Below are 27,177 nucleotides of genomic sequence, written 5' to 3'. Positions count from 1 at the left end.
TCCACGAGTAGAAAGCAGAGACATGATGTTGGTGCTCCACCTCCTTCTTCCCTTTGCTGTTTATTCAGTCTGTCAATCAGCGCACAGTAGGCATGTGCTTGCTGCACCTGCCTCCACTGTCTGAGAGGGACCTGCATGCATTCTGCTCCTTGGAGAGGCCTAGATCACAAGCAAAGACCCTGAAGAGACACAGGGAGGGTGCCACAGGTCCAGAGATGGCCTGCTAGGTGCATTGCATGTGTCTGTGGCTGTGGAGTTGCAGTGATGAGCACATGATGTGTCTACACACACACTTCCTCTTTCAGTATCTGTAGGTAGGTTGTTCCTCTTCTCAGTGAGATTCTTGCTTCTCACTGTAGGGTGGATTTTGGCAAGAGGCAAGAGAAGCCCATCCTTTGTCTTCTCCATTTCCTCTTTTCTCCATAGCAACTCTATGTGCTTCTGTGGCTCTGTTGTTCAGACAGGTGTGGTGGAGTGTGAATCTGCCCCACCCCTGGGGAAAGATCTCACCATCACCTTTCTACCCTTGCAGTAATGTGACTCTTGCACTAATGACCATCTTCAATGTGCAGATTAAGTCAACTCTCGAGAGTTCACAGAACAGGATGACAGCAGAAGCCTGGAGCCCTGGCTGTGTGGACTCTGTACCTCACCAGACTTTGCGGAACACCAAAGTAAGTCACTAATTTCTCTAGTCTCTGAAGGTGGCTGTCAAATGTATAGTTGTATTTCCTATAGCTACCATGGGCAAGGCACTAAGAACACAGCAAGTGTGAGCCCTGATTCTAAGAGATCACGGGTTGGTGGACATGACTGCTCTGCTTCCAGCTCTGTTTTCTGCTCACTCTGGGGAGAGGGGAACATTTGCCCCAAGCTACCGCCTTCCTCAAATCTCCTTCCCAGAGTGTCACTCACCACCTGCTTCATCCTGTTTCAAGATCCTGATTTCTGGGGTCTCCTTCCAGGCAGCAGTGTCTAAGTGTGGAGATGGTCCAACCTGAGTGTTTGACTTCATGCCTCATCAGATTCCAAACTGAGCAGCAGCCAGCAGCAGCCCAGCAGCTGGACGTCATTTGTTAGCCTAGCCTTGACCTTCATGACCTCCTTCTTTGTTTTCTACGTCCTCTTAGACGACCTGACCAGGTCAACACCCTCTTTCCTAAAATTGAAGAATGCAGAAGAACCTAGCAGGGTGATCCTGACCTTGGGCCAAGTTTGAGACCAGACAGACTACAGCTGATTTCAGGTCAGCCAGGGATACATAGCTAGACCCTGTCTCTAGGAGACCAGGAAGATGACACCGAGGAGGGATGGGGAGGAGGAGGAGAAGAGGAGGAGGAGGAAGGGGAGGAAGCAAAACAAGTTTTCCTTCTGCCATTCTCCTTCTTTGTTTTGCCAAATCTCCGTGGCTCCATCTTTCCTGTCAAAACCAGCTCTTTCTCACAAATTTGCCCGTTTACTTCTTTCTGAAGGCTAACTAACTTCCTTGTTTCTGATGTCTATACCAAAGATCCCTCCTCTGACCAGTGCTTTTGACTCAGTAACATTTATAATTCCTTCAAGGTGATGTCCTTGAGTAAATGCTGTAGTAGTGGTGAAGGAGGGTCTAGAATGCAGAAATGTTGTGTGCTAGTGTGTGTTCATATGGGGTGGGGGCATATGCACATCATATGTGAATGCACATGTGGTATGGGTGTGTGTGAGTGTGCATGAGTGCACCTGAGTGTGGAGAGCCTGGGTGTTGTTCCTCAGGCACTGTCCACTTTGGGATTTTTTTTTTTTTTTTTTTTGTGACTTAGGGTCACTCATGGCTGATTGGCCAGGGCCTCACATACTTTCCAGCACTTTACCTGTCTTCCCAGTCACAGAAATTAATTCTATGAAGTAAACAAACAAGGCAGACATGGTAGCACATGTATCTAATCCCACACTCAGGAGGTTGAACAGGAGGATGGCCATGAGTACAAGGCCAGCCTGACCTATATAGAGTGTTTCAATCTATCTGAGTTACATAGTAAGAACTTGTCTGAAAAAAACCAAAGATAAAAATGATAGCCATATGTAGCAGCATATCCCTATAACTGAAAGGGTATACTGCGCTGGTTTGGTCGATGGCGGAAGAGTCACGAGCAGAAGAGTCATGAGCAGAAGAGTCATGAGAAGAAGAGTCATGAGCCATGGTTACCAGAGTTAGAATAGGCTTTATCAGAGAGAAGAGGGGATAGGACAGAGAGAGATGCAGAGACAGAGAGAGACCAAGAGCAGAGAGAGACACACAGAAAGACCGGGAGATGGAGCGAGCATGGAGAGATTACAAAGAGAGAGGGTGGGGTGCATGTCCGGCTTGTGGGCTGGGATGCAGTCACCGCTGATGACGTATTAAGGCGCCAGACCAGCTGCTCTTATACAGAACCCTTACATAACCCCAGCACTTTGGAGGCTGACACAGAGGGATCAAGGGTTGGAAACCAGCCGGGGATACAGAGAAACCGTATCAAAACTTTAATTAATTTAATTAAAAACAAAAATCAAATACCCTCTACAGTTAAAATCAAAGCTTTCTCTTTGGAAAGATGTCAGAATGTCCAAAGAAATAAAAGATCCCTGATGTTGATGACTGTGTGCCCCCACCTCTGCCTGGGTTCTCTTGAGGAGTGAGGGATAAGAGATTTAGATACAAATATAGACAGAAGAGAGAAAGACAGAAACACAGGATAGCCTTAGGAGGGCCTGGATGCTTATCTACTAGCCCAGAACTTTATTCAAAAGGCCTTTTTATAACGATGCCAAGGGGAGGGGCAAAAGACCATCTCTTTGCTCAATACAACCAAGTATAGACCCTTCCAAACACCTGGTACCCAGGTCTGTGGTCCATTCATTCTCTTATGCAGTCCTGCTGGGTAAAGCAAGCTCAGATCTCACTAGGAAACCTCTATGGCCCCCAATAAATAGCTGTGACTGAGTTAACTTGGACAGTGTCCCCTCAACGTCATGTAGAATCTGTCACACCCAGTAGCCACGGTCCATCCTACTCCTGTGATCCAAGGCTCCAGGATCTGTCTGGTAGACATGCCTTCTCCAGGAGCCAGATTGATGGCCATGCTGCTAACCTCCCACAGCAAATGACCCACAGATCTTTTCCAAAAATGCACTTGAGTTCAGCCTAACCTCCCTGCTGTTACTGAGGTTCCCAAGGTCACTTGGCAGTAACTACCATCACACAGTCACTAGAAGATACAGGAGATTACACTTTCTTAATATGTGCTAAATATTTACCTACTTTAGTTAGCTGCATAAATCTTAATGAAACCACAATGAATGATGATATCACAACATTCAATATTACAGAATCAGGATGCTATATGGTACACCTGTAGCATCCTACAAATGAATTTCACTAATTATGATGGTAAAAACATAACCAAACAATGAGTGACCACCTTAACACTAGAAGAGAAACATTATTTTGATGGCTCACACTTATTTAATGACCCAACAGAATTAGAACATCACCAAACATTTGTAAAACAAGCAATGGAGTTACAACACATTGCAGATTTCAATCAGAAACAACTAGAATCCATACATAACAAAATTAAGGAACAAGATGCAGCCATACATCCATCACAAGCACAAATGCATAATCTAGTGAATCTGTTAAGAACAAATACATACATACACAAGGACTGGGCAAAACAGATGCAGAAATGCAGCTTTTGGGATTATTTAGGCAGATTAGTCAGATTAGATCTAATATGTACACCAATTTACACATGGATAAAGGTAGCAACCTTTGGTTTTTAGTAATTTTAGGGATAAGTATTGCTTTATGTTTGTCTGAAAAAATCAAATGCTTGATAATAACTCCATGCTTAAGATGTCTTACAGGAATCAAGTAACAGGAAACCCACTTTGGAATCTGTCAGGCAGATGCTTCGATTTACTTAGTAAAAATGGAATGTGTAATTTACTATATACCACATACCAAAAATATATGGAACCATTGTCTGATATTTTCTATAGAATAGGTATATTATCTATGGCAGGAACGATGCAGGGATGCAAATACTGCGCCCATAAATATGCAATGTTCTATCTATCAGAACTGGGTGAGGTAGACAACCTCCCAATGCTCTTGATGCACTTAATGTTCCACTTGCCAATAGATAGAGGTACACATGATATGAGATTAATTGGAGATGGGTACATGAGATATTATGGAACCATGCAATCTAGTATATATAGAGTGAATGGAATGTATAAAATTCACAGAAATAACATGGATGCAGCCCTACATATAAGCACCGCTTTAGCGTACATGAGATATTATGGAACCATGCAATCTAGTATATATAGAGTGAATGGAATGTATAAAATTCACAGAAATAACATGGATGCAGCCCTACATATAAGCACCGCTTTAGCGTACATGAGATATTATGGAACCATGCAATCTAGTATATATAGAGTGAATGGAATGTATGAAATTCACAGAAATAACATGGATGCAGCCCTACCTATAAGCACCGCTTTAGCTGCAGCATATGTGGGCCATGGTAATCACAGAATATATGAAACATATAGAGCATGGCTAAAACATAATCCTGATGAAGCAATAATAAGCATTGATAAAATTTCCTGAATGACCCACAGTGGGAAACAGGAGAACCAATGTATTTACAAAGCATATGTACTAGAATATTGTGTAGAGATTTTGTTATATATATGTTAAAAGAATTTGCAGCTTATAGCACTTGGTTGAAGTTATATAAACATATATATAGAAAAAGCATAAAAATAAACCACCCAGAATGAGAAGGATAAGAATGCTAGGATTAACAAGTTAGGATAATATATTGTAAATTCCCAGGCTGCGACTTCATGTGATGCCTTTTATGTTGAAGACATTTCAGGCATCAGGGGATGGAATGTAAGGAACACATGTAAGGCCTAGGGTGAACAACCCTGGTCAGGAGTGACAAGCAATAGAATGATGTAAGCAAACCACGAATGGAGTAGTGATAAGCTATAAGCTATTTTTGGAAGTAGGAATAAGACTAGAAACCCAGCCAGGAAAGAATATAAAAGATGAAGCCTCAGACCCGACCAACAGAGCTCGTCAGGCCCTCACTCGAGACAACTCTCCTCCGCCAGAGACGTGAGATCCTGTCCCCAGTGCAGACGTGGCTGACCTGAGGAAGGATGACCAAGATCCAGAGGAACAGACGTGGCGAGTCTGGACCTGTACACCTGGAGAGGTACTCCTGCTTCGATTTGGAAGACAGGATGAATAGTGTTTGTAATCTTACTGTGTGAATAAATGAGTGTTATACCAAGTCTGAATCAAGAGTGATTATTCCTCCCCTGTAACCGGGGTATGTGATCGATACAACCACCCTGGAGGATTAACAAGATCCAAGATGCAAAGAGGAGACTGGCCAAGCATCCATCAGAATTGTTCGAGAACCTCACATTCGCAACAAACTCAAGAGGCTTTCACTGGAGTGACACAGGCACATATGGTGTGGATTCACAAAAGTGAAGGAGGTGGTTCCTCTCCTCACGGAGATGGAGCAAGATAAGATTGACAGCCCTCAAATCCACACAGGAAGTGGCTTATCACAGAGGATGGACAGCTAGAACAAAAAAGGAAATGATCTCAAAGGCTGGCCATAGGTGGGAAGTTTGTGAAGCCCTTAGCTGAAGGCTGGGGGAGAGGTGACATCCTCAATCCTTGATCATGGATGTGTCCCTCACTGGGAGTGATAGGAACCTGCACCCCTGAGTCCTGGACCATCTTCAGAGCACTTCCTGTACCAGTTCATCTGAAGCCTCCCAGGGGAGCAGGAAGCAGAGGACAGAAAGCAGAACTGGGCATGTGAACACTGGACATTCTAGAAGGAGACCACGCCTCCTCCTCTTGGGCTTGGTGTGGGCAGGAGACATCAGAGCTGAAGAAATGATCCCAGGAGTGATGGGAGTGTGGCTGCCTTCTGCTCTGCTCCTCTTGCAGGTCCCCGGTGAGCACGGGGATGGGGGTGTGTGTGGGGTTACAGCTCTGAAAGGGGAACTCCTGGAGAAAGTGAGAGGGCAGGATGGGGGATGGGAGGTGGGAGAGAGCAGCCAGCAGAGGAAGATGGGCCCAGAATGAAGACAAGGAGTGGGGGTGGGCAGGAGTGGCCAGTGTCACCTCACAGGTGCTGTCAGGAATCAGTGCACAGTACAGTCATGACTACCACACCTGATACAGTCAGGACCTGCTGAGAGGGTTAGCTGAGACAGACATTGCCATAATACACACAATCTCTATTGTGTACACACATGTATTGCATACATGTGTGTGTGCATACCAAACATACACACAAGCACTGATTCTCACAGAGACATACACTCAATATTTACATAGATAAAATCTCTCTCTCTCTCTCTCTCTCTCTCACACACACACACACACACACACACACACACACACACACACACACACACACACACTTGTTGTTTCTTCCTTTCTCCAGGGACAAGCCCCCTGCCCGCCCCTTCTTCAGGACAACACAGGCGCTCACCTCAGTCCTGACTCCTGGGTCTAACAAAGCCTGTCTCCTTTCTCGATGCTTTCTCCAGAGCAGACAGCTCTCTAAGAGCTGACCAAGGGGGGCCTGACCCCCATCCAGCTGTGAGGGTGCAGAATTGGGGCTTGTGTTTTCCAGGCTGTGTCCCTCTGCGTGGCCCCAGCAAGGTGACAGGCACAGTGGGGGAATCCCTGAGTGTGCGGTGTCAGTACGAGGAGAAATACAAGACGAACAACAAATACTGGTGCAGAGTGCCACTGCTACCACCATGTAAAGAGATTGTCAGGACCAGAGCCTCAAAAGAAGCTGGGAATGGCCGAGTGTCCATCAGGGACCATCCAGCCACCCTCACCTTCACAGTGACCTTGGAGAACCTCACCCTGGAGGATGCAGGCACCTACAAGTGTGGGGTGGACATACCGTTTATCAATGGCTCCTTCTGGGAAACCGATACCACCTTGGGGATCGATGACTCCTTCAAGGTTGTGGTGTCCGTGGTCCCAGGTAAGCTCCCTTCATGTCAGGGCATCCTGAGTCCAGGTCAGTCATTCCCTCATGAAGGAAGGAAGCCAGATACAATAGCATGGTGAGCTTGGTGAATCAGTGACTCAGGACACAGGGAGTGTGAGTCCACATGTGCTATTGTGAGAGTATGTGTGGTAAGTGTGATAGTGTATGTACACCAATACATGTGTGTGCCAGTACACACAGGCACAATGTGGAAACTTAGTTCTTAGAATCTCTCTTTTTATTACATTTATTTATTTAGTTAGTTAGTTAGGTAGGTAGGTAGGTAGGTAGGTAGGTAGGTAGTGAGTTAGTTAGTTAATTACTTAGTTGAACTAGCCCATGGTGTGTTTCAGTCTGAGAACTGGCACTTAGTTCTCCCTCCACTGTGTGGTCCTGGGGCTCAAACTCAGGTCTTCAGGTTTGACAAGCAGAGTCTTTATCCACTGAGCTATCACATCAGCTGACCTGTGTGTCCCATGTGACAGTCTCAGGCCAGAGACAAGCCCTGAACCACTGGCTCTTTGTGAATTCCTGTCCTGATAGCAGACAAGTCCTCTCTCCCAGGATTCATTTGGTCTTGTCACCATCTCATGTGGGAAAATTACCCAGAGTATCTGCTCCCCTCTCTCCAAGCCTGCTCTGAACTGGGACTGAGTGGACACTTCCCTTCCATGGAGGTCCTGAGGTACCAGCTTCATCAAAGTGTTTCTGGGGCTTCTGAGAGGAACCAGAGACACAAGAAGGAGGGTAGATTGTATATTGGGGTTCTTGATCCCTGAGAAATCCATTCAACCACTCCAAGTTCCCCTTTATCCACCTTTCCCAGGAACCATTTACTGCAGGAAAAAAACTCAGAGATTCCCCCAAAAGTGCCCCTTCACAGGCAGAGAGTGAAGCTGGATGAAGACAGCCTCTCAGCTCCTCTGGTCCCAATGTTCTCCATGTCTGCAGTCATTCTCCCCTAATGGAGCCTCCCTTGTTTACAGAACCCGAATTAGTGCATCCCTTTAAGGGCCGGGTGGTGGTGGGGACTAAAGGCCATGAACTGCTCTGTTGTTCCCAGTATTTATCTTTTCTGAGAGAGGGTCTTGTGTAGCCCAGGCTGGCCACAAACTGTAGTGTGTAGTGGGGATTCATCTTGAATGACTTAACTTCCTGACTCTGCCTCTCTAGCATTGGGATTACGAGCTCCAACCCCACACCCAGCTTCCTGTTTTTGTTCTCAGTTTTGTTTCCCCCTCATATAAGATTCCTTCCAACATCATCTGTGGGTTCATAGTGAGGAGTGTGGAACCAAAACCCACTGGTGTCTCTAGTTCCCCTCACCAGAGGCCACTCTCCACAGAGTCCTCCAAGCATCTGTCTTTCTAGAACTTTCCACCTGGCCATTCCTCAGAGAAGACTGTCTAGTGGCCTGTCTGTGTGACAGTGTGGGAATGACTGGGCCAGGCAGAGTCCCACCACTCTGTGTCTGTCCCCAGAAGGATGGAAGACAAGGAGGCAAAAGGTGTCACTGAGGCCAGAAGGGACCTGGCACCAAGTGTCTTGTCACTGACACTTAAACTCTCCTCTACAGGAAGACTGGCCTCCAGTTTGAAAGTGCCAACCAGCCCCAGTGCACCATGGGAAGGCCTGGGGAGGGAAGCCCTGACCAGGACTTGGTGGGGCCATGGGGCTTGTAGGCTGTCACACAGCGGTCCACCGTGTCCCTAGGGACCCGTGTAGAGCAGAGATGCAGAGGTTTCAGTGGGGAGGACACGGAGTGGAGGTCACTGGTACAGTCTGTGTTTCCATCCTTTGCTCCTGTCACAGGCTCTAGCCCCGAGAACAGAGCAAATATCCTGGGGTCCCCCACATCCTCACCAGTGCACACTCAGCCCAGCGTGATCACAGAGGACACAACTCCTGGTCCCAGCCTACAACCCCGGTGAGGACCCTGAGGGCTCTGGATTGTGGGTGGGGGCAATGCTGAGAGGGTGGAGGTAGAATGGTTTGGATCTCCCTCCTTGGGCATCTCCTGCATCTTCCAGTCCCACACTGACCTGGGGGAGTGTCTTGTGAACAACAGTTGCTCATCTATAGATTGGGGCACAGCAGTGACACCCAGACCCAGATCTGCTGAGATGGAGTTAGTTTCCTGCCTACTACATAAACACACCCAGAGCCTGAAGAGATGGCTTTACTGGTACAAGAGCATAATTTTGAGCCTCAGCACCCGCATGTCGGGCGCGTTGGCATATACTTGAAATACCTGAGCTGTGGAGGTAGTGATAGGGGGATCCCTGAGACTCACTGGCCAGCCAGCCTAGCCTACTTGACAAGCTCTAGGCCAATGTGAGATCTTGTCAATTAACAAGATAGATGGATCAGGTGTGGTGACTCATGTCTTTAATCCAGCACTTGGGAGGCAAAGGCAGGTCAGTCTATGAGCTGAAAATCAGCCTGGACTTCATAACAAATTTCATTCTAGCCAGAGCTGCATAGTGAGACCAGTCCCAACACCAACATAACAAGGTGATGAGTAATCATTCTTGAGTAATGACACCCAAGGGATTCCTCTGGTCTCCACTTTCATGCACATATATGTGCACCTACATAAACACACAGTCACACACACATACACACATACACAGACACAAAACACCAGCAAATTAATTAATTTTATTTAATTCATAATTAATTATTGAAAATAAATACAGCCACTGGTCTGTAGCGGCACAACCATTTAACCTCAGTACTTGGAAGGTAGAGAAATGTGGATCTCTGTGAGTTCAAGGCCATCCTGGTCAACATAGTGAGTTCCAGGATAGCCTGGGATACATAATAGAGAAACCCTGTGCCCCTCACCCCCCAAAATCATAAGTAAATAGCAAAATAACAAATAAGAGCCACCAGGAGGAAATAGGGGAACTCAATTAGAAGAGAGTTGGGGTCTGGGTGGAGGAGGCAGCCCCTGCCTGGATAGAGGCCTTAGGAGTGGAGGTCCATGGAGAGACTGAGCCAGACCCACAGTTCCAGGCTACTCTTGGGCTCAGTCACACAGCTCAATCAGGCAGGGTTCGTTGTTCTTGTCCCTGAAAAGAGCACCTTGACACACACCTGGGTAAAGAGACCAACACACAGTGCAGGACACCATCACCACCTTCAGGGAAGGGAGCTTATTGTGTCCTTGTCCCCATAGGTCCCTGCTGAGCAGCATCTACTTCCAGCTCCTGGTCTTTCTGGAGGTGCCCCTGCTCCTGAGCATGCTCAGTGCGGTCCTCTGGGTGAACAGGCCTCAGAGGTGCTCTGGGAAGAAGCAGCATTGTCCCGATTATGAGAATCAGTGAGGTCTGTTGACATCAAAGCTCTGTTCATATCCCTGGACACAGCTCTTCTGGTGGCTGAGGACAACAAATAAAACTGTTTTCCTGAGAATACTCTGAGATTTTTTTTTAGAAGACTCTTTGTGATGTGTCAAACACATAAAAGAATGTGCCCAATAAATACATATACATACACATTTTAATAGAACATCATTACTTAGCTGTAGATTTCTGTTTAAGCAGTTTAATTCTGATGAACATAAATATCACCAGAATATTCTTCCTTAGTGACATAGGAAAGTAACAGTATTCTCAGTCTCAAAAACAACTTTTACATATCATGCAAAGACCTTAGAACTAGTCCAAAGCAGACTAAGCTGCCCCTACAGAATGTACACAGACTAATTCCCAGATGTTGTTCATTGCTGAATCAAGGCCAGGCTGTTTCCATCAAGACTCAGTCCTTGCAGTAGTTCCCTCTCTGTTGCTGGTGCATACAGTACCCTGACAGCTCAAGGTTCAGCTGGTTGTTTCATGTCTTGGACCCTCACCAACTTAGAGCTATGTGCCTGGGTCAATGTGCCATTACCAGCCTAGGAGAAACTAAGTGGCTTATCTTGTGTGTTGAGAATGGGTAGCACGCTGAAAATGTGACTTATAATTGTCCAGAGTTTGGCCGAGAGGGAGCAGCAGCATCGGTGTGAAGAGAGAAAGCTGTGTAGAGCTATGTGAGAGCTGCTGCAGAATGTGTGTGTGTGTGTGTGTGTGTGTGTGTGTGTGTGTGTGTGTGCTGAGTGAGAGATGAAGAAGCATGACGTGTAAGGAAATAAGTGGGTGAAAGAGTGAGAGAGTGATTGAGTAAAGAGTGAAGAAATCATGTGGAACTGTGTGTGTGAGTGTGTGAGTGTGTGTGTGTGTGTGTGTGTGCGCGCGGGGGCGCGCGTGCACATGCAAGCGTGCGTGCAAGCGCAGGTGCGCACGCACGTGCTGAGAGATGGAGAAAAAGAAGCATGAGAGAAGTGTGAGAACCTGAGCAAGTGAAAGAGTAAATAAAGAGTGAGGAAATCATGTGGAAGTGAGTATGTGTGTGTGTGTGTGTGTGAGAGAGAGAGAGAGAGAGAGAGAGAGAGAGAGAGAGAGAGAGAGAGAGAGAGAGAGAGAGAGCGAGCGCTGTGTGGAAGAGCTGCTGCTACTTGGAGGAGCTGTGCCTAGGAGCTGTGTGGAGAGAGGGCTGTGTAAATGATGCTTAGCTGTGGCTGTGTGCAGACAAGGAAGATGAAGCTTCCTAGAAAAGAGATGGAGAAGAGAAATGTATGTCTAAGAAATTGTGTAGCCATGTGAAAAGATGTGTGTCTGTAAAGATCTGCAGCTGTATGCAGCAGTGTGGAGATATGTAGCTGTGTGGAGACAGGGTGAGTCAGAGCCCATTAATTGGTTATTAAGATTAAGTAAAAGAGAAAGTTAACATCAGAGAGCATGTGTGTTTCCTTATTTCACCAGTAAGAGATGATTAAAACTTATTTCTAAATACTCTCAGATAGAAACAGTCTAGCCCATGCCAACTTAGTGGATTCTCTTGCATTACCCTGGAGGTGGCCTTGGAGCAGGCTCTCCAGAAGGCCCCCAATACCTTCATTCTGCTCAGTCCCAGTACTGCACAAGTCCCCATGGGGAATAAATGAGAAGAGGAATACAAGACGTGACAATGTGTTTACCATCCATGTTCACCACCTGGGGGGTTAACAAGACCCAAGATACGAAGAGGAGACCTGACAAGCATCCATCAGAATTGTGCCATGAACCTCCCACTCACAATGAACTCAAGAGGGTTTCACTGGAGCAACAAGGCACATATGGTGTGGGATTCACAAGAGTGAAGGAGGTGGTTCCTCTCCTCACAGAGATGGAGCAAGATAAGATGGACAGATCTCAAGTCAGCTCAGGAAGTGGCTTATCACAGAGGATGGACAGCATGAACAAAAATGGAGAGGCTCTCAAAGGCTGGCCATAGGTGGGAAGGTTGTGAAGCCCTTAGCTGAAGGCTGGGGGACAGGTGACATCCTCAATCCATGGCCAGGGATGTGTCCCTCACTGGGAGTGATAGGAACCTGCACCCCTGAGTCCTGGACCATCTTCAGAGCACTTCCTGTACCAGTTCATCTGGAGCCTCCCAGGGGAGCAGGAAGCAGAGGACAGAAAGCAGAACTTGACATGTGAACACTGGGCTTTCTGGAAGAACACTGCCCCTCCTCCTCTTGGGCTTGGTGTGGGCAGAGGACAACAGAGCTGAAGAAATGACCCCAGGAGTGATGGGAGTGTGGCTGCCTTCAGCTCTGCTCCTCTTGCAGGTCCCAGGTGAGCACAGGGATGGGGGTGGGATGGGGTTACAGCTCTGAAAGGGGATCTCCTGGAGTAAGTGAGAGGGCAGGATGGGGGATGGGAGGTGGGAGAGAGCAGCCAGCAGAGGAAGATGGGCCCAGAGTGAAGACAAGGAGTAGGGGTGGGCAGGAGTGGCCAGCATCACCTCACAGGTGCTGTCAGGATTCAGTGCACAGTACAGTCATGACTACCACACCTGAGACAGTCAGGACCTGCTGAGAGGGTTAGCTGTGACAGACATTGTCATAACACCAACAATCTTTATTGGGTATACACATATATTTGCATACCAAATCTTTATAAGCACTGATTCCTGCACAGATACATGTTACACTCACAGAGACATACACACACATATATACATATGTAAAGAATCCCTCCCACCAGCTCTCTGTCTCTGTCTCTTTATCTGTCTCTCTGTCTCTGTCTGTCCATCCATCTCTCTCTCTCTCTCTCTCTCTCTCTCTCTCTCTCTCTCTCTCTCTCACACACACACACACACACACACACACACACACACACACACACACACATTGTTTCCTCCTGGGCCCTTCCTTTCTCAAGGGACAAGCCACCTCTCCGCCCCCTCTTCAGGACAACACAGGCGCTCACCTCAGTCCTGACTCCTGGGTCTAACAAAGCCTGTCTCCTTTCTGGATGCTTTCTCCAGAGCAGACAGCTCTCTAAGACCTGACCAAGGGAGGACTGACCCCCACCCAGCTGTGAGGGTACAGAATTGGGGCTTGTGTTTTCCAGGCTGTCTCCCTTCATGTGGCCCAGCATCATGACAGGCACAGTGGGGGAGTCCCTGAGTGTGCGGTGTCAGTACAAGGAGGAACACAAGAATAAGAAATACTGGTGCAGAGTGTCACTGCTACCAGCATGTAAAGAGATTGTCAGGACCAGAGCCTCAAAAGAAGCTGGGAATGGCCGAGTGTCCATCAGGGACCATCCAGCCACCCTCATCTTCACAGTGACCTTGGAGAACCTCACCCTGGAGGATGCAGGCACCTGCATATGTGGAGTGGATATACTGCTTTTTGATGACTCCTTGAGGAAGTTCCATCCCTCCTTGGGGATAGATGACTTCTTCAAAGTTGTGGTGTCCGTGGTCCCAGATAAGCCCTCTTCATGTCAGGGCATCCTGAGTCCAGGCCAGTCATTCCCTCATGAAAGAAGGAAGCCAGATATAATAGCATGGTGAGCTTGGTGAATCAGTGACTCAGGCCACAGGGAGTGTGAGTCCTAGTGTGCCTTTGTGAGAGCATGGTTGGTATGTGTGATAGTATATGTATACCAATACATGTGTGTGCATGTACACACAGTCCCAATGTGAAACCTGACTTCTTTAGAAACTCACTTTCTATCACATTTATCTATCTATCTATCTATCTATCTATCTATCTATCTATCTATCTATCTATCTATCTATCTATCTATCCATCCATCCATCCATCCATCCATCCATCCATCCATCCATCCATCCATCCATCTATCTATCTATCTATCTATCTATCTATCTATCTATCTAGTTAGTTACTTGGACTATCCCTGGTGTGTGTCAATCAGAGAACTGGCACTTAGTTCTCCCTCCACAGTGTGGTCCTGGGGCTCAAACTCAGGTCTTCAGGCTTGGCAAGCAGAGACTGTCCCCACCGAGCTCTCTCAGCAGCCCCTGTAGGAGACTCTCTGTGTGTGCCATGTGACAGTCTCAGGCCCAAAGACAAGTCCTGAACCACTGGCTCTTTGTGACTTCCTGCCCTGATAGCAGACAAGTCCTCTCTCCCAGGTCTCACTTGGTCCTGTCCCCCTCTCATGTGGAAACAGAACCCAGCACATCTACTCCCCTCTCTCAAATGCTGCTCTGGCCTGGGCCCAAGTGGACACTTCCCTTCCATGGAGGTACCGAGGTGCCAGCCTCATCACAGTGGTTCTGGGGCTTCTGAGTGGAACTAGGGACACAAGAAGAAGGGTAGATTGTATTTTGGGGTACTTGATCCCTGAGGATTCCATTCAACACCTCCAAGTTACCCTGCATCCTCCTTTCCCAGGAACCATTTACTGCAGGAAGAAACTCAGAGAATTTCGAAAAGTGCCCCTTCGCAGGCAGAGGGTGAAGCTGGATGGAAGACAGACTCTCAGCTCCTCTGGTCCCAATGTTCTCCATGTCTGCAGTCATTCTCCCCTAATGGAGCCTCCCTTGTTTACAGAACCCGAATTAGTGCCTCCCTTTAAGGGCCGGGTGGTGGTGGGGACTGAAGGCGATGAACTGCTCTGTTATCCCAGTATTTTTCTATTCTGAGAGAGGGTCTTGTGTAGCCCAGTTTTTGTGTAGTTGAGATTCATCTTGAATGACTGATCTTCCTGCCTCACTGGCACTGGGATTACAGGCTCCCATCCCCACACCAGCTTCCTGTTCTGGTTCTCAATTTTGTTGCCACCTCATAAAAGCTTCCCTCCAACATCCTCTGTGGGTTCATAGTGAGGAGTGTGGAACCAAATCCCACTGGTGTCTCTAGTTCCCCTCAGCAGAGGCGACTCTCCACAGGGTCCTTCAAGCATCTCTCTTTCTAGAACTTTCCACCTGGCGATTCCTCAGAGAAGAGTGTCCAGTGGCCTGTCTGGGTGACAGTGTGGGAATGACTGGGCCAGGCAGACAGAGTCCCACCACTCTGTGTCTGTCCCCAGAAGGATGGAAGACAAAGAGGCAAAAGGTGTCACTGAGGCCAGAAGGGACCTGGCACCAAGTGTCTTGTCACTGACACTTACACTCTCCTCTGCAGGAAGACTGGCCTCCAGTTTGAAAGTGCCAACCAGCCCCAGTGCACCATGGGAAGGCCTGGGGAGGGAAGCCCTGACCAGGACTTGGTGGGGCCATGGGGTTGTAGGCTGTCACACAGCGGTCCACCGTGTCCCTAGGGACCGGTGTGCAGCAGAACTGCAGAGGTTTCAGTGGGGAGGACACGGAGTGGAGGTCACTGGGACAGTCTGTGTTTCCATCCTTAGCTCCTGTCACAGGCTCTAGCCCCGAGAACAGAGCAAATACCCTGGGGTCCCCCACATCCTCACCAGTGCACACTCAGCTCAGCGTGACCACAGAGGACACAACTCCTGGTCCCAGCCTACAGCCCCGGTGAGGACCCTGAGGGCTCTGGACTGTGGGTGGGGGTAATGCTGAGAGGGTGGAGGTAGAAGGGTTTGGATCTCCCTCCTTGGGCGTCTCCTGCATCTTCCAGTCCCACACTGACCTGGGGGAGCGTCTTGTGAGCAACAGTTGCTCATCTACAGATTGGGGCACAGCAATGACACCCAGACCCAGACGTGCTGAGATGGAGTTAGTTTCCTGTCAAGAGGTTACTACACAAATAGACCCAGAGCCTGAAGAGACGGCTTTGCTGGTAAAGGATCTGAGTTCGAGCCTCAGCACCCACATGTTGGGCATGGTGGCAAACACTTGAATTATCTGAGCTGTGGAGGTGGAGACAGGAGGATCCCTGAGACTCACTCGGCAGCCAGCCTAGACTCCTTGGCAAGCTCTATGGCAATGTGAGATCCTGTCAGATAAGAAGATAGATGGATCAGGTGTGGTGACTCATGTCTATAATCCAGCACTGGGAGGCAAAGGCAGGCCAGTATCTGAGTTTAAGACCAGCCTGGAATACACACCAAAGTCCATTCAAGCCAGAGCTGCAATGTGGTACCTGTCTCAAAACAAACACAACAAGGTGATGATTCTTGAAGAATGACATCCAAGGTTATCATCTGGGCTGCACATTCATGCACACACATGTGCACCTGGATACACACACTTGAACACATACACATACATATCAGTAAATTAATTAATTAACTAAGGAAAATAAATACAGTCACTGGTTTGTGGTGGCGCAAGCCTTTAACACCAGTACATGGAAGATAGAGGTAGGTGGATCTCTGTGAGTTCAAGGCCACCTGATCTATATAGTGAGTTCCAGGACAGCCTGGGCTAGATAAAAGTGAGACCCTGCCCCCCCAAATAACCAACCAACCAAATAAATAAATAAATAAATAAATAAATAAATAAATAAATAAATAACAAATAAGAGCCACCAGGAGGAAATAGGAAAACTCAGTTTAGAAGAGAGTTGGGAGCCTGGGTAGAGGAGGCAGTGCCTGCCTGGATAGAGGCCTTAGTAGTGGAGGTCCATGGAGAGACTGAGCTAGACCCACAGTTCCAGGCTAATTCTTGGGCTATCAATTGCCCCGCCTGCAGGGCTTCAATGGGTTCTCGACCACCCTAAGGAAGGAATGTAGGGACAGGAGATACAAAGCAAAGACACCAAGTCTAGATTCTGATCAAGGTGCAACTTTATTTCTCTTCCACAAAGGTTTATATAGTTCCACAGGGTGGGGGGAGCAAGAAGCTGTCATCTGCATAAGGTGGGGCAAGCTAACAGGATGTTTATATAGGATGTTTACAGGGTGAGAGGGTCAAGGGCTCTGACTCAATGTCCTGTTGCTAGGCAACCTGACTGTAAGATGATCTAGTTCCCTGTCTTATTGGGGGTCTGTATTTTTCCACTAACTAGAGATTCTGTCCTTGTCCCTGACAATCAGTCACACTGTTCAATCAGGCAGGGTTCCTTGTCCTTGTCCCTGAAAAGAACACCTTGGACACACACCTGGGTAAAGAGATAGGTACACAGTATAGGACACCAACATCACCTTCTGGGAAGGGAGTTTATTGTGACCTTGTCCCCACAGGCCCCTGTTAGCAGCATCTACTTCCAGCTCCTGGTCTTTCTGGAGGTGCCCCTGCTCCTGATTATGCTCAGTGCAGTCCTCTGGGTGAACAGGCCTCAGAGGTGCTCTGGGAAGAAGCAGCATTGTCCTGATTATGAGAATCAGTGAGGTCTGTTGACATCGAAGCCCTGTCCATGTCCCTGGACACAGCTCTTCTGGTGGCAGAGGACAATATGTGTTTCTGAGGACACTCTGAGATTTTTTTTCTAGAAAACTCTTTGTGCTGTGTCAAACACATAAAAAAAAATGTGCCCAATAAATACATATACATACATTTAATAGAATATCTTAGGCTTTGATAATTTCACACATGTACAACATCACTCTATCATGTCCTCCTCCAACCCCACCCTCCCACTCTCTCAGGCATGTGTTCCCCTCCTCCCCTTGATGGTCTATTCTCTTCCTTCCATTTTTCTTTTTTCTTTCTTTCTTTTTTTTTTCATAGAATTAGAACCGCAGGTATGGACATCCACACACAGACATATATATATATATATATATATAAAGATTCTATATAAGAATAAAAACAAACAAGAAAAAAAGAGTAAGTGTTCCGTTGGAGGCTCTGCCTCAGTTCCCTCCTCCCTCTCCAAACCCTGACCCTCAGAAAGCCTCCCAAGGGGTAGCTCCTTCCCAGGAGCTACTCAAGTCCGAGCCTACAGGGGTTTTAAGCTCTGGTCCATAGATCTGCCAGGTGATTGCTCCTCTTCCCCCAAGATCACAGGGGAATGCTTTGCTCAGATTAAACCCGGCCTTATTAATTTGGCTTGATTTGGTTTACTGTATCAGTGGAGAATATCAGGGATTCAAAATACTTATCATCTGGTGCCGAGCCTGGGTAGCGCTGAGTCTTTCCTGCAACTACATGGCCCTTGGGAATCCACTGCCTCTTACCTTCCCCGACCTCCACCACACCGGTGCTGTGGATATCACTCTATATAAATAAAACTCTGATGGCCAGTGACCAGGCAGGAAGTATAGGCGGGACAAAGAGAGAGGAGAATTGGGGAAACAGGAAGAAGGAGGAGGGACACTGCAGCCACCGCCAGGAGAAGCAGCATGTGAAGACGCTGGGAAGCCACCAGCCACATGGCAAGGTATAGATTTATAAAAATGGGTTAATTTAAGATAAAAGAACAGTTAGCAAGAAGCCTGCCACGGCCATACAGTTTATAAGTGATATAAGCGTCTGAGTGATTATTTTATATGTGGATTGTGGGACTGCGGGGCTTGGGGAACCTGGAGAGAAGCCCTCCGGCAACACACCGGACCAACTTTGGCTCGGTAAGTCACCCATTTTCAAACCAAAAGTCTATAAGGGATCCAGGATCTCTTCTGAGTCTTTGACCCTGGGGCCAAAGACTTCTGGAGACCTGCCAGGTATCTACAGTGCCAGATAACTCCAGCTCGCTTCTGGAGCAGGGACCTGGGGTTCCCTTGTGCTGGAGATGTTCTGCACAGAGGCAATGTCACATACCACTCCTGGCTGTAAATTTATAGAACCCGACTCATTTCTGTAGCCTCCAGTCTCCAGATAAAAGCTTATGAATGAGTACTTGTGGGTCCAAGTTCGATCCTCAGACATCCTTAGGGTGTTTCCTATGAAATTCATCCAAATTGGGGATGTCTCATACCATATATTGGTTTGAACTTTCCTCATCCAGGATTACGTGCTTTGCATTCTCGCCCCTTCCCTGTTTGTCTGGTCTCTGCCCCCTTCCCCTGTTCTCTGCGCATCTGCCTGCCAGCTTCTCATGTTTTTGCTGCAAGATGACCTTTCACTCAATCACTCTCTCAGTTTCTCTGATGCACTAACTCTGCTGTTCCTGCTGTTTTCTCTTAGTGGCACACTCTGACAGCGCCCACCGAAGGGTGCGGACTTTGGCTTTGCCCACCGGACTTCCTTGGCGTTTGTTCTGGCCACACTGGGATTCCTTCCGCTATAGATCTGTTCTCTGCTCCTGCCTGCTCTCCCACCCTGAACTGCATAAATGTCTCCTTCTTCTGTTTGTTACAATGTGTAAGTGAAAGCCAGAGACACCGCTGCTTCATGCCCAGCACATGGCTGTTGGCTCCCCTCCCCCAACAGCTTGGGAGACCCACAGTTTTAGCTGCAGCCAGCTAGCTGTATTCTCTGGCTCTTATGACCTGCAGATGACCTCATTTTCACTCTCAATTTCCTCACTGCAGAAAGAGTCTTTTATTCCTATGGTCTCTTATACTGTAAACTCTTATTTCAGGGTTTTTAAGTTGGTCACCTGACATGGTTTCCCATGGAAAGTTTGTCTTTCTGTTAAGAAGTCCTGTCTAGGGGCTGGAGAGATGGCTCAGAGGTTAAGAGCACTGACTGTTCTTCCAGAGGTCCTGAGTTCAATTCCCAGCACCTACATGGTGGCTCACAACCATCTGTAATGAGATCTGGTGCCCTCTTCTGTGTACATAATAAATAAATAAATCTTAAAAAAAAAAAAAAGAAGTCCTGTCTAGTGTGTGTGTGTGTGTGTGTGTGTGTGTGTGTGTGTGTGTGTGTGTGTGTGTCTGTACCTGTGGGTTTGCCTCAGACTCAGTTGGGTGTGTAAATATGTGGCCACTACGTGCTTGTTTCTGATTGGTCTTGGATGTCTGAGTGTACCTGTTCTGTGTGTCAGCCTCTGGGCTTTTCTGGCCCTGAAGCTGATGTAATTATGGAGAAAGTTGTTTTATACTGTTCTACCTTATTTTTAAAAAAAACGCTAAGAAATTGGGTATGGTTTAAAATCTGTAACAAAAAATTAACTTAAAACTGGTAACTCCAGATTGGGACTGCTCTGGAAAACAATGCATGGTCTGCCACTACCGTAATTAAGTACAGCTAGCCATGTGGGCAGCCACCATCTGACTAAGGTTGAAAAGAGGGATGTCATATGACTTCATTGCCATCTTAAATAAAGGTGACCACATGGAGTGACCCCTCCAAGGAGACATTAGGTCTCCAATATATTTTAGATTTCTATATGATAATTTCTGTCCTGTCATAAAAATAATTTTTATGAAAGATAGAATTTAAAACAATGCTGGTTTACTGAGGTATTAAAGCTGTATCTCCATGCATTCATGAACAGGGATGTATCTCGCTGGCAACCAGATTTTGTAGCCTAAGAGTAAACCCCTTGATACTGATTTTAGAAACACTAAATTGTTTACGTTAAAACTTGATTTTGCCTTCCACAGATTATGATTATGCTCTCTGTCTTAGGACCACAGTCGAAAAACAGAGACTGAGATATTTCTCTTTTATGATGCAGCAAGATAATGACCTGAACAAAAGATCTCCCCTTATCTAAGGTATATTCAGGCTAACAAAGAGCAGTTTAAAAATATATGCCTGACCTTCTTGATTTTACTAATATGGATAAGCTGTAGCTAATTTCGTAAACTAAGTTATACAGAAAACTGTTATGTCCTATAATGTTTCACTAAGACTTACAAGTTAACTGTCAGTTACTTCATAAAGGGTCAACTTCCTTGGTATATTCAGATTTAGCTTATATATATGTTCTCAAAGTTAAGCCTAAACATCATTTTTCTGGTTTAGATAAACCTAACAGATAATGATTCCCTGTTCCTCAAATGCTGCACAGATCTGAGGATATGGCATTTTAATAAAAAAGCTTCTCAGGATAGAGACATGTCAGCTCCTGGTAGCATCCTGTATCTCCTCCAAGAAAGATGGATGGCCACAGAAGAACTTCCACCTACTTTAAATGTGGCGAAACTGGCCACGGAGCAGAAAGCTGCTTTGCACCTGAACTGCTACAAGACCCTGTCCAGACTGTGGACAAGCAGGACTCTGGGGAGCTGACTGCCCACTTTGCCAAGACAAGGTAGGCCACTCTCCCCAAATTCCTCCCCAACAGGAAAGTCAGTTAGATCCTCTGGGCTTGGTCGCTGAAGACTGGTCCTGCCTTGGCACCTCTGTCCCCAATGACCACAGAGTAACCTGGGACAGCCTAGGTAGCTGGAAAGCTGTTTCACTCCTGCTTACTCAGGTGATACTTATCCTTCTCAGATGGTGTTTGGTGACTAGGGTACTGACAGATTTACCAGTTTAACAGCTCTTCCCCCGACCCCAAGGCTGCAACCACCTTGGTAGCTCATTGGTTTTTTTAGTTAAGTTTCCTGTTAAAAATACAGACAGGGTTGCCTTGTTCACAAGGCTTTATAGTACAAGATAAACAGGTTTCAGATATAACTTCGGAGGTTCCAAGTTTCAGAATTGATTAATGCAGTTTTGATAAACGGATAGAACACTGACTACAAAGTTCTCAGAAGTTCTTAAATTTCTGTGGATTTTATTGGCTCCAGCTTTTAGCACTGCATAAAGGCTTTTTCAACATTACTGAATTGTCTCCAGCCACATATGGCAAAACTCTGCTGAAATGCCAACTCGTCTCACTCTGAAAAAGGTTAGCATTAAGGAGGGTATGGAAACCTGCAGACCTCTTCAACTCTGTTCCTCCTCCCTCGCTCCTCAGCCTCCCTCCCTCCTCCTCCACTCACCCAAACTCTTTTGTTCAGTGAATTTTCTCTGGTTGTCTTCTAAGTATAGGCTTAAAGGTATGTTTCATGAGCTAAAACCAGGCCCTAGGAAAAAATGTCCATGCCTTTTAATCCAAAGCCATAGCCTTTTGCTATGACACCAAGATGTAAATCTGTTCCAGCTGTCTTACAGACACCTGCATGTTCCTGGGAAAGGTTTCTGCTACTGTATCAAGGAATCTGGCCTGGTGGATCAGTCTCTAGACAGGTCCACTCCTCCTGCCAGACGTGTGCCAAGGCCAACCTGCAGGGGGCCCTCCAAATACACCATTCCTAGCACCAGTTCTGAGGACACAAACTGGGCAAGTACTGGCAGGTTGACTTCACCCACATGGCCACTCATAAAAAGCTCTGTTGTCTCTTAACTCCTACTGACATCTTTACAGGATGGATGGAGGCACTCCCCACATCCAGGAAAACAGCAGATGTGATGGCTCAGGTACTCCTGGAACACATCACCCCTCAATTTGGTGTGCCATTCCCCCAAGGTCCTGGAACATCAGTGCTGGTAGCACCTCTCCAGACTCAAGCAGGGACCTACCCAGGATAAATGGGCATATCTCCATTCCATTCTTTCTGGCAGTCTTCACTCTTCCCATTCATAGGACCAGTGTTAATAATCTGTTTTTTCCCTAGCAACTTGTCTCCTCCACTTCCTCAAGGAACAGATCCCTGAGGTCTCCAGGATGGTAGTTAACCAAATGCTTCCCCACCCACATCTCCCACTGAGCATGAGCCCACTGACTCCCAAATTCTCCTCCCCACATCATCCCATGCCAGCAGGAAGTAGACAGACTTGAATTGGCACCCATATATCAAGGTTGAGATGTTTAGCTGGGAAGCTTTGCCTCAGCCACCCCCCCCCCTTGCTCTTCAAACCCTGCCCCTCAGACAGCCTGCCAATCCGTGGCTCCTCCCTGGGAGCTCTTCAAGACTGCACCTGAATCCATAGATCTGCCATATGATTTCTCCTTCCCCTGAGATCACCTGGGAATGCTTTGCTCATTAACCCTGGACTTCTAATTCAACTTGATTTGCATTGATGGAGAAACCCATTACCAGGGATTCAAAAAATACTTATCATGATCCTAATAGAAGGTTTTTAAATTTTTTCTTTCATGAGTAAGTAAGTCCTTGATCAAATTTTTCTTAACTGATTTTTTTTTAGACAACACCTCACTATGTAACTCTGGATGGCCTGGAACTCTCTATGTAGACCAGGATAACCCAGAACTCACAGAGACCCACCTGCCTTTGCCTCCTAAGTGCTGAGATTGAAGGTGTGAACCACCATGTCTGCTTTTTACTGATTTTTCCATTGAGGTTGAACTAATAATCAATTTTTTCCTCTCAATTAATTTAACACTGCTCACATCTTCCTAGTGCCCTGCAATGCCAGCCACTTTAAGGAAGACACTGATTCTGAATAAGTTTGGATTTTTTCCTGGCTTCTCTGGTTTGTGTGGTTTGTCTAATTTCTCAGCTCTGAACAGGTCCACTGCTGTTTCATTGCTAGAGCTTTAGTCTCAAGTCTTGGTGACTTGCCACTCTTGTGGATGTCAGGAAGTCTCTGGAAACAATGGTCGGGTCTCCTTCTATGCACACCTTCGGACTAGCCAATCAGTTCCTAAAAAGAAAACCCCATCTGAGCTAGAGAGATGGTTCAATGGTTAGGATGGTGGTTTCTCTTGCAGAAGAACTAAGTTCAGTTCTTAGCATGTACACTGGTTGTCTCAGAACCCAGCTCAAGGTATCCAACACTTCCTTCTGGCCTCTATGGGCACTGCACTTACATGGTTGGTACATATATACAGGCAGACAAAACACTCATACATGTAAAATGAAATAAAACTTTAGAGAAAGTTTCTGAGAAGTTTATGTTGGGACTTTGAGTGTGAGTACATATCTCAGTTAGGCTTTCTATTGCTAAGATGAAATACTATGACCAAAAGCAACTTGGGGAGGAAAAGGTTTATTTGGCTTACTCTTCCATACCACTGTTCAGCATCAAAAGCAGTAAAACTGGGAACTCAAGCTGGGCAGGAACTGGAGGCAGGAGTAAATGAATAGGCCATGGAGGGGTGCTGCTTACTGGCTTGCTCCCCATGGCTTGCTCAGCCGGCTTTCTTATAGAACATAGGACTACCAGCCCAGGAATGGTATCACCCACAATGGGCTGGCCCCTCCCCCATCAATCACTAATTAAGAAAATGCTTTTCACTTTTTGATCTTATAGAGGCTTTTTTTTCCCCACATATTCTCTCTGTAGTCCTAGTGGCTGTCCTGGAACTCACAGAGATCCACCTGCCTCTGCCTCCCTAGTGCTGGCAATAAAGGTGTGCACCATCATGCCTGGCATTTCCCAGTTGAGGTTTCTTCCTCTCAGCTGACTCTAGCTTGGGTCAAGTTGACATAAAATCTAGCCAGCACAGTGCATCAAATGACCTTTGGATAACTTTCCTAGCCATGGACATGGACCAAAACCTCAATTATTTGGGAACTTTGAAAATATCTCCAGGAGTCCAATCAATGAGAGAGAGGAGGGATTCTATGAGCAAGGGATATCAAGACCATGACTGGAAAAACAAAACAAAACAAAACAAAACTAATGGAAACGCATGAACTGTGGACCAATACTGAGGAGCCCCCATAGTACTGGACTAGGCCCTCTGGATAAGCCAGACAGTTGTTTAGCTTGAACTGTATAGGGGGCCCCCAGGCAAAGGGATCGGGACCTGTCCCTAGTGCATGAGCCGGCTTTTTTGGAGCCTAGTGCCTATGGTGAGACACTTTGCTAGAAGGGAACCTATCCGGTGGCCAGAACCTGGGGCCAAGTTGGGCAGGTTTTCCTGGAGTGGTGCCCAGGGATGGGGCTGAGCCCGGGCACTCACCTCTCGGTGAGACACTTTGTGCAGCCTTGGTGCAGGGAGGAGGGCTTGGATCTGCCTCAACTGAATGTACCAGGCTCTGCTGACTCCCCTTGGGAGACCTTGCCTTGGAGGAGGTGGGAATGGGGGGGGCGTTGTGGGGGAAGGCTGGAGGGTGGGAGGAGGGAGGACAGGGGAATCTGTGGTTGATATGTAAAATGAATAGAAAATCTCTAAATAAATAAATAAATAAATAAATATCTGGTTTAAAAAAAAAGAGAAAATACCTTTTTAAGGGTTGGTGAGATGGATCGATGAGCTTTACTGTAAAAGCCTGGCCACTTGAGTTCAGTGCCCAGAACTTATGGTGGCAAGAGAGAACCAACTCCCAGAAGTTGTCCTCTGACTTCTACGTGCAAACTGAGTTACACACTCACACTCACAAACACATCAAACACACACATACACAAGAAATAAAATTTAAAATAAATAATAAAATGTTCTTTAATAAACTATTTCTTCTTTGAAACCTGTTCATATGTCTGTTAAATTTGATTTCGAATAGCCTACGTTTTTATTCCAAGATTTTAAAAAAAGATTTATTTTAATTATTTGCGTGTATGTGTGTGTGTGTGTGTGTGTGTCACACACACGCCCACACTCATGCACATGTAAATGAAGCGCCTGTGGACACCAGAAGAGGGCAATGGGAACTGTCTCTCCAGTTCCTATTTTTTATTTTTAGTTATCCGTGTGTGTATATGACTGTGTGTGGGTATGTGCATGTGAGTGTGGCTGTCCATGAAGGTCAGAAGTAGCTCTTACCAGTAAGCCACCTCTCTAGCTCCTTATATTTATTTATCACATTTTCAATATTTTTAGTTTTGTGTCTCTGTGAGACCATAGCATCAGATATCCCTGGAGTTACAGGCGATTGTGTGCCACCTGATGTGTTCTTCCACTCTGGAAGAACAGCCAGTGCTCTTAACCACTGAGCCATCTCTCCAGCCCCCTCTTTTTATTTTAAACGGTGTCTTTAGACTGGAGATGTACCTCCATGGCAGCACGCTTGTCTACCATGAGTAAAACCCTGAGTTTGATCCCCAATACCACAAAAAAGGAAAGATTATTATGAAGTGGTATTTTGTGAATGTGTGTGGTTGTGTGGCGGAATGTATTGTGTGTGGTATGTGCACACATGTGTGCGCAGCTGCGCAACCATCCCACACGTGTGGAAGCCAGAGGAGGGTTTCAATAGTCCTGTTCTCTCTCTCCTTCAGTTTTTCAGCTTGGCTGCCTGGCCAGCAAGCTCCAGTGGCCCACTTGCCTCCCCACCCGCCCCCACCCATTGTGTGGGGCTACAGTTGTGCACTGCTGTGCCTAACTTCTCTATGCTAGGGGTCCAAACTCAGGCCTCATGCTTTCCCGGTAATTATTTCCCAGTGAGCCGTCTTTCCAACCCTACATGGTAGTTTTTAATTGATTTGAAGTTATTCACTGCAGGTATATAGATCTTCATTTGCTTAACTGTTTATCTAGGTACTTGCATAATATGACAACTTTTCTAAAAGTCTTAGAAATTTTTTCTTTTCATTTTTATATGTAGATATTTCAATCATAACAAAATTTGGTTTCTTTCCAACTCTTTTTGTCTTTTTGTGGTGTATTAGTTAGTGTTCTATGGCTGTGATAAAACACCAGACCAAGGCAAATTATAGAAGGGAGGATTTATTCGGGCTTATCCAGAGGGATCAGAGTCTATCATGGGAGGGAATAGTGACAGCAGGCAGTGGACACAAAACAGCTGAGAGCTCATCTCTTGAACCACATGTAGGACACAGAGAGTGTATTGGGAATAGCATGAAGCTTTGAAGCCTCAAAGTGACATACTTCCTCTAGCAAGACTACACCTCCTGAACCTGTGCAAACAGCACTGTCAACTGGGGGTTAAACATTCAATGCCAGGGGTGCTGAGCACACCCTACTAACAGGTGTGCTGGGAACTCAGCCACTAGGGTCCATCATTATAGCATAGATCATTTCTGGGCCTAATACCCAGAGTGCTCTGCTCCTTAACCCAAGGCCTGACAGTCTGGCCATCCCCACAACTGCTCTACAGGCTTGCCTCCCTTGCCTCTGCTTGCCTAGGCTTTCCCTAGCCTCCTTGTGTCTGCTGAGTGACCC

At 46.6% G+C, this 27,177-nt stretch overlaps 2 protein-coding genes across 3 annotated transcripts in view; both read left to right on the top strand.

The window, feature by feature from the left end:
* The window catches only part of LOC102927763 (CMRF-35-like molecule 4), a 39,226-nt gene extending 28,730 nt beyond the window's left edge, over nucleotides 1–10,496 (top strand). The window contains exons 1-4 of one of the 2 annotated variants that reach the window (XM_042283074.2): nucleotides 5,701–6,020; nucleotides 6,708–7,073; nucleotides 8,892–9,006; nucleotides 10,261–10,496. In XM_042283074.2, coding sequence (XP_042139008.2) covers nucleotides 5,960–6,020; nucleotides 6,708–7,073; nucleotides 8,892–9,006; nucleotides 10,261–10,408 — 690 coding nt within the window. In that variant the 5' untranslated portion in view covers nucleotides 5,701–5,959 and the 3' untranslated portion in view covers nucleotides 10,409–10,496. Of the gene's footprint in view, nucleotides 1–5,700; nucleotides 6,021–6,707; nucleotides 7,074–8,891; nucleotides 9,007–10,260 lie in introns of those variants that run through there. The other variant, XM_076543694.1, reaches the window with a different exon arrangement.
* A 3,051-nt stretch (nucleotides 10,497–13,547) lies between these two features.
* On the top strand, nucleotides 13,548–15,769 carry LOC102910178 (CMRF35-like molecule 8). The gene is made up of 4 exons (XM_076577791.1): nucleotides 13,548–13,963; nucleotides 14,553–14,665; nucleotides 15,391–15,631; nucleotides 15,751–15,769. The coding sequence occupies exons 1-4, from the start codon at nucleotides 13,548–13,550 to the stop codon at nucleotides 15,767–15,769; spliced, it is 789 nt and encodes a 262-aa protein (XP_076433906.1).
* Nucleotides 15,770–27,177: the final 11,408 nt, after the last annotated feature.

This window comes from Peromyscus maniculatus, chromosome 8 (assembly GCF_049852395.1).
Source record: "Peromyscus maniculatus bairdii isolate BWxNUB_F1_BW_parent chromosome 8, HU_Pman_BW_mat_3.1, whole genome shotgun sequence".
Classification (NCBI taxonomy): domain Eukaryota; kingdom Metazoa; phylum Chordata; class Mammalia; order Rodentia; family Cricetidae; genus Peromyscus; species Peromyscus maniculatus.
Note: the sequence above shows the minus strand (reverse complement) of the source record. Positions and strands in the feature narration are given on the sequence as shown.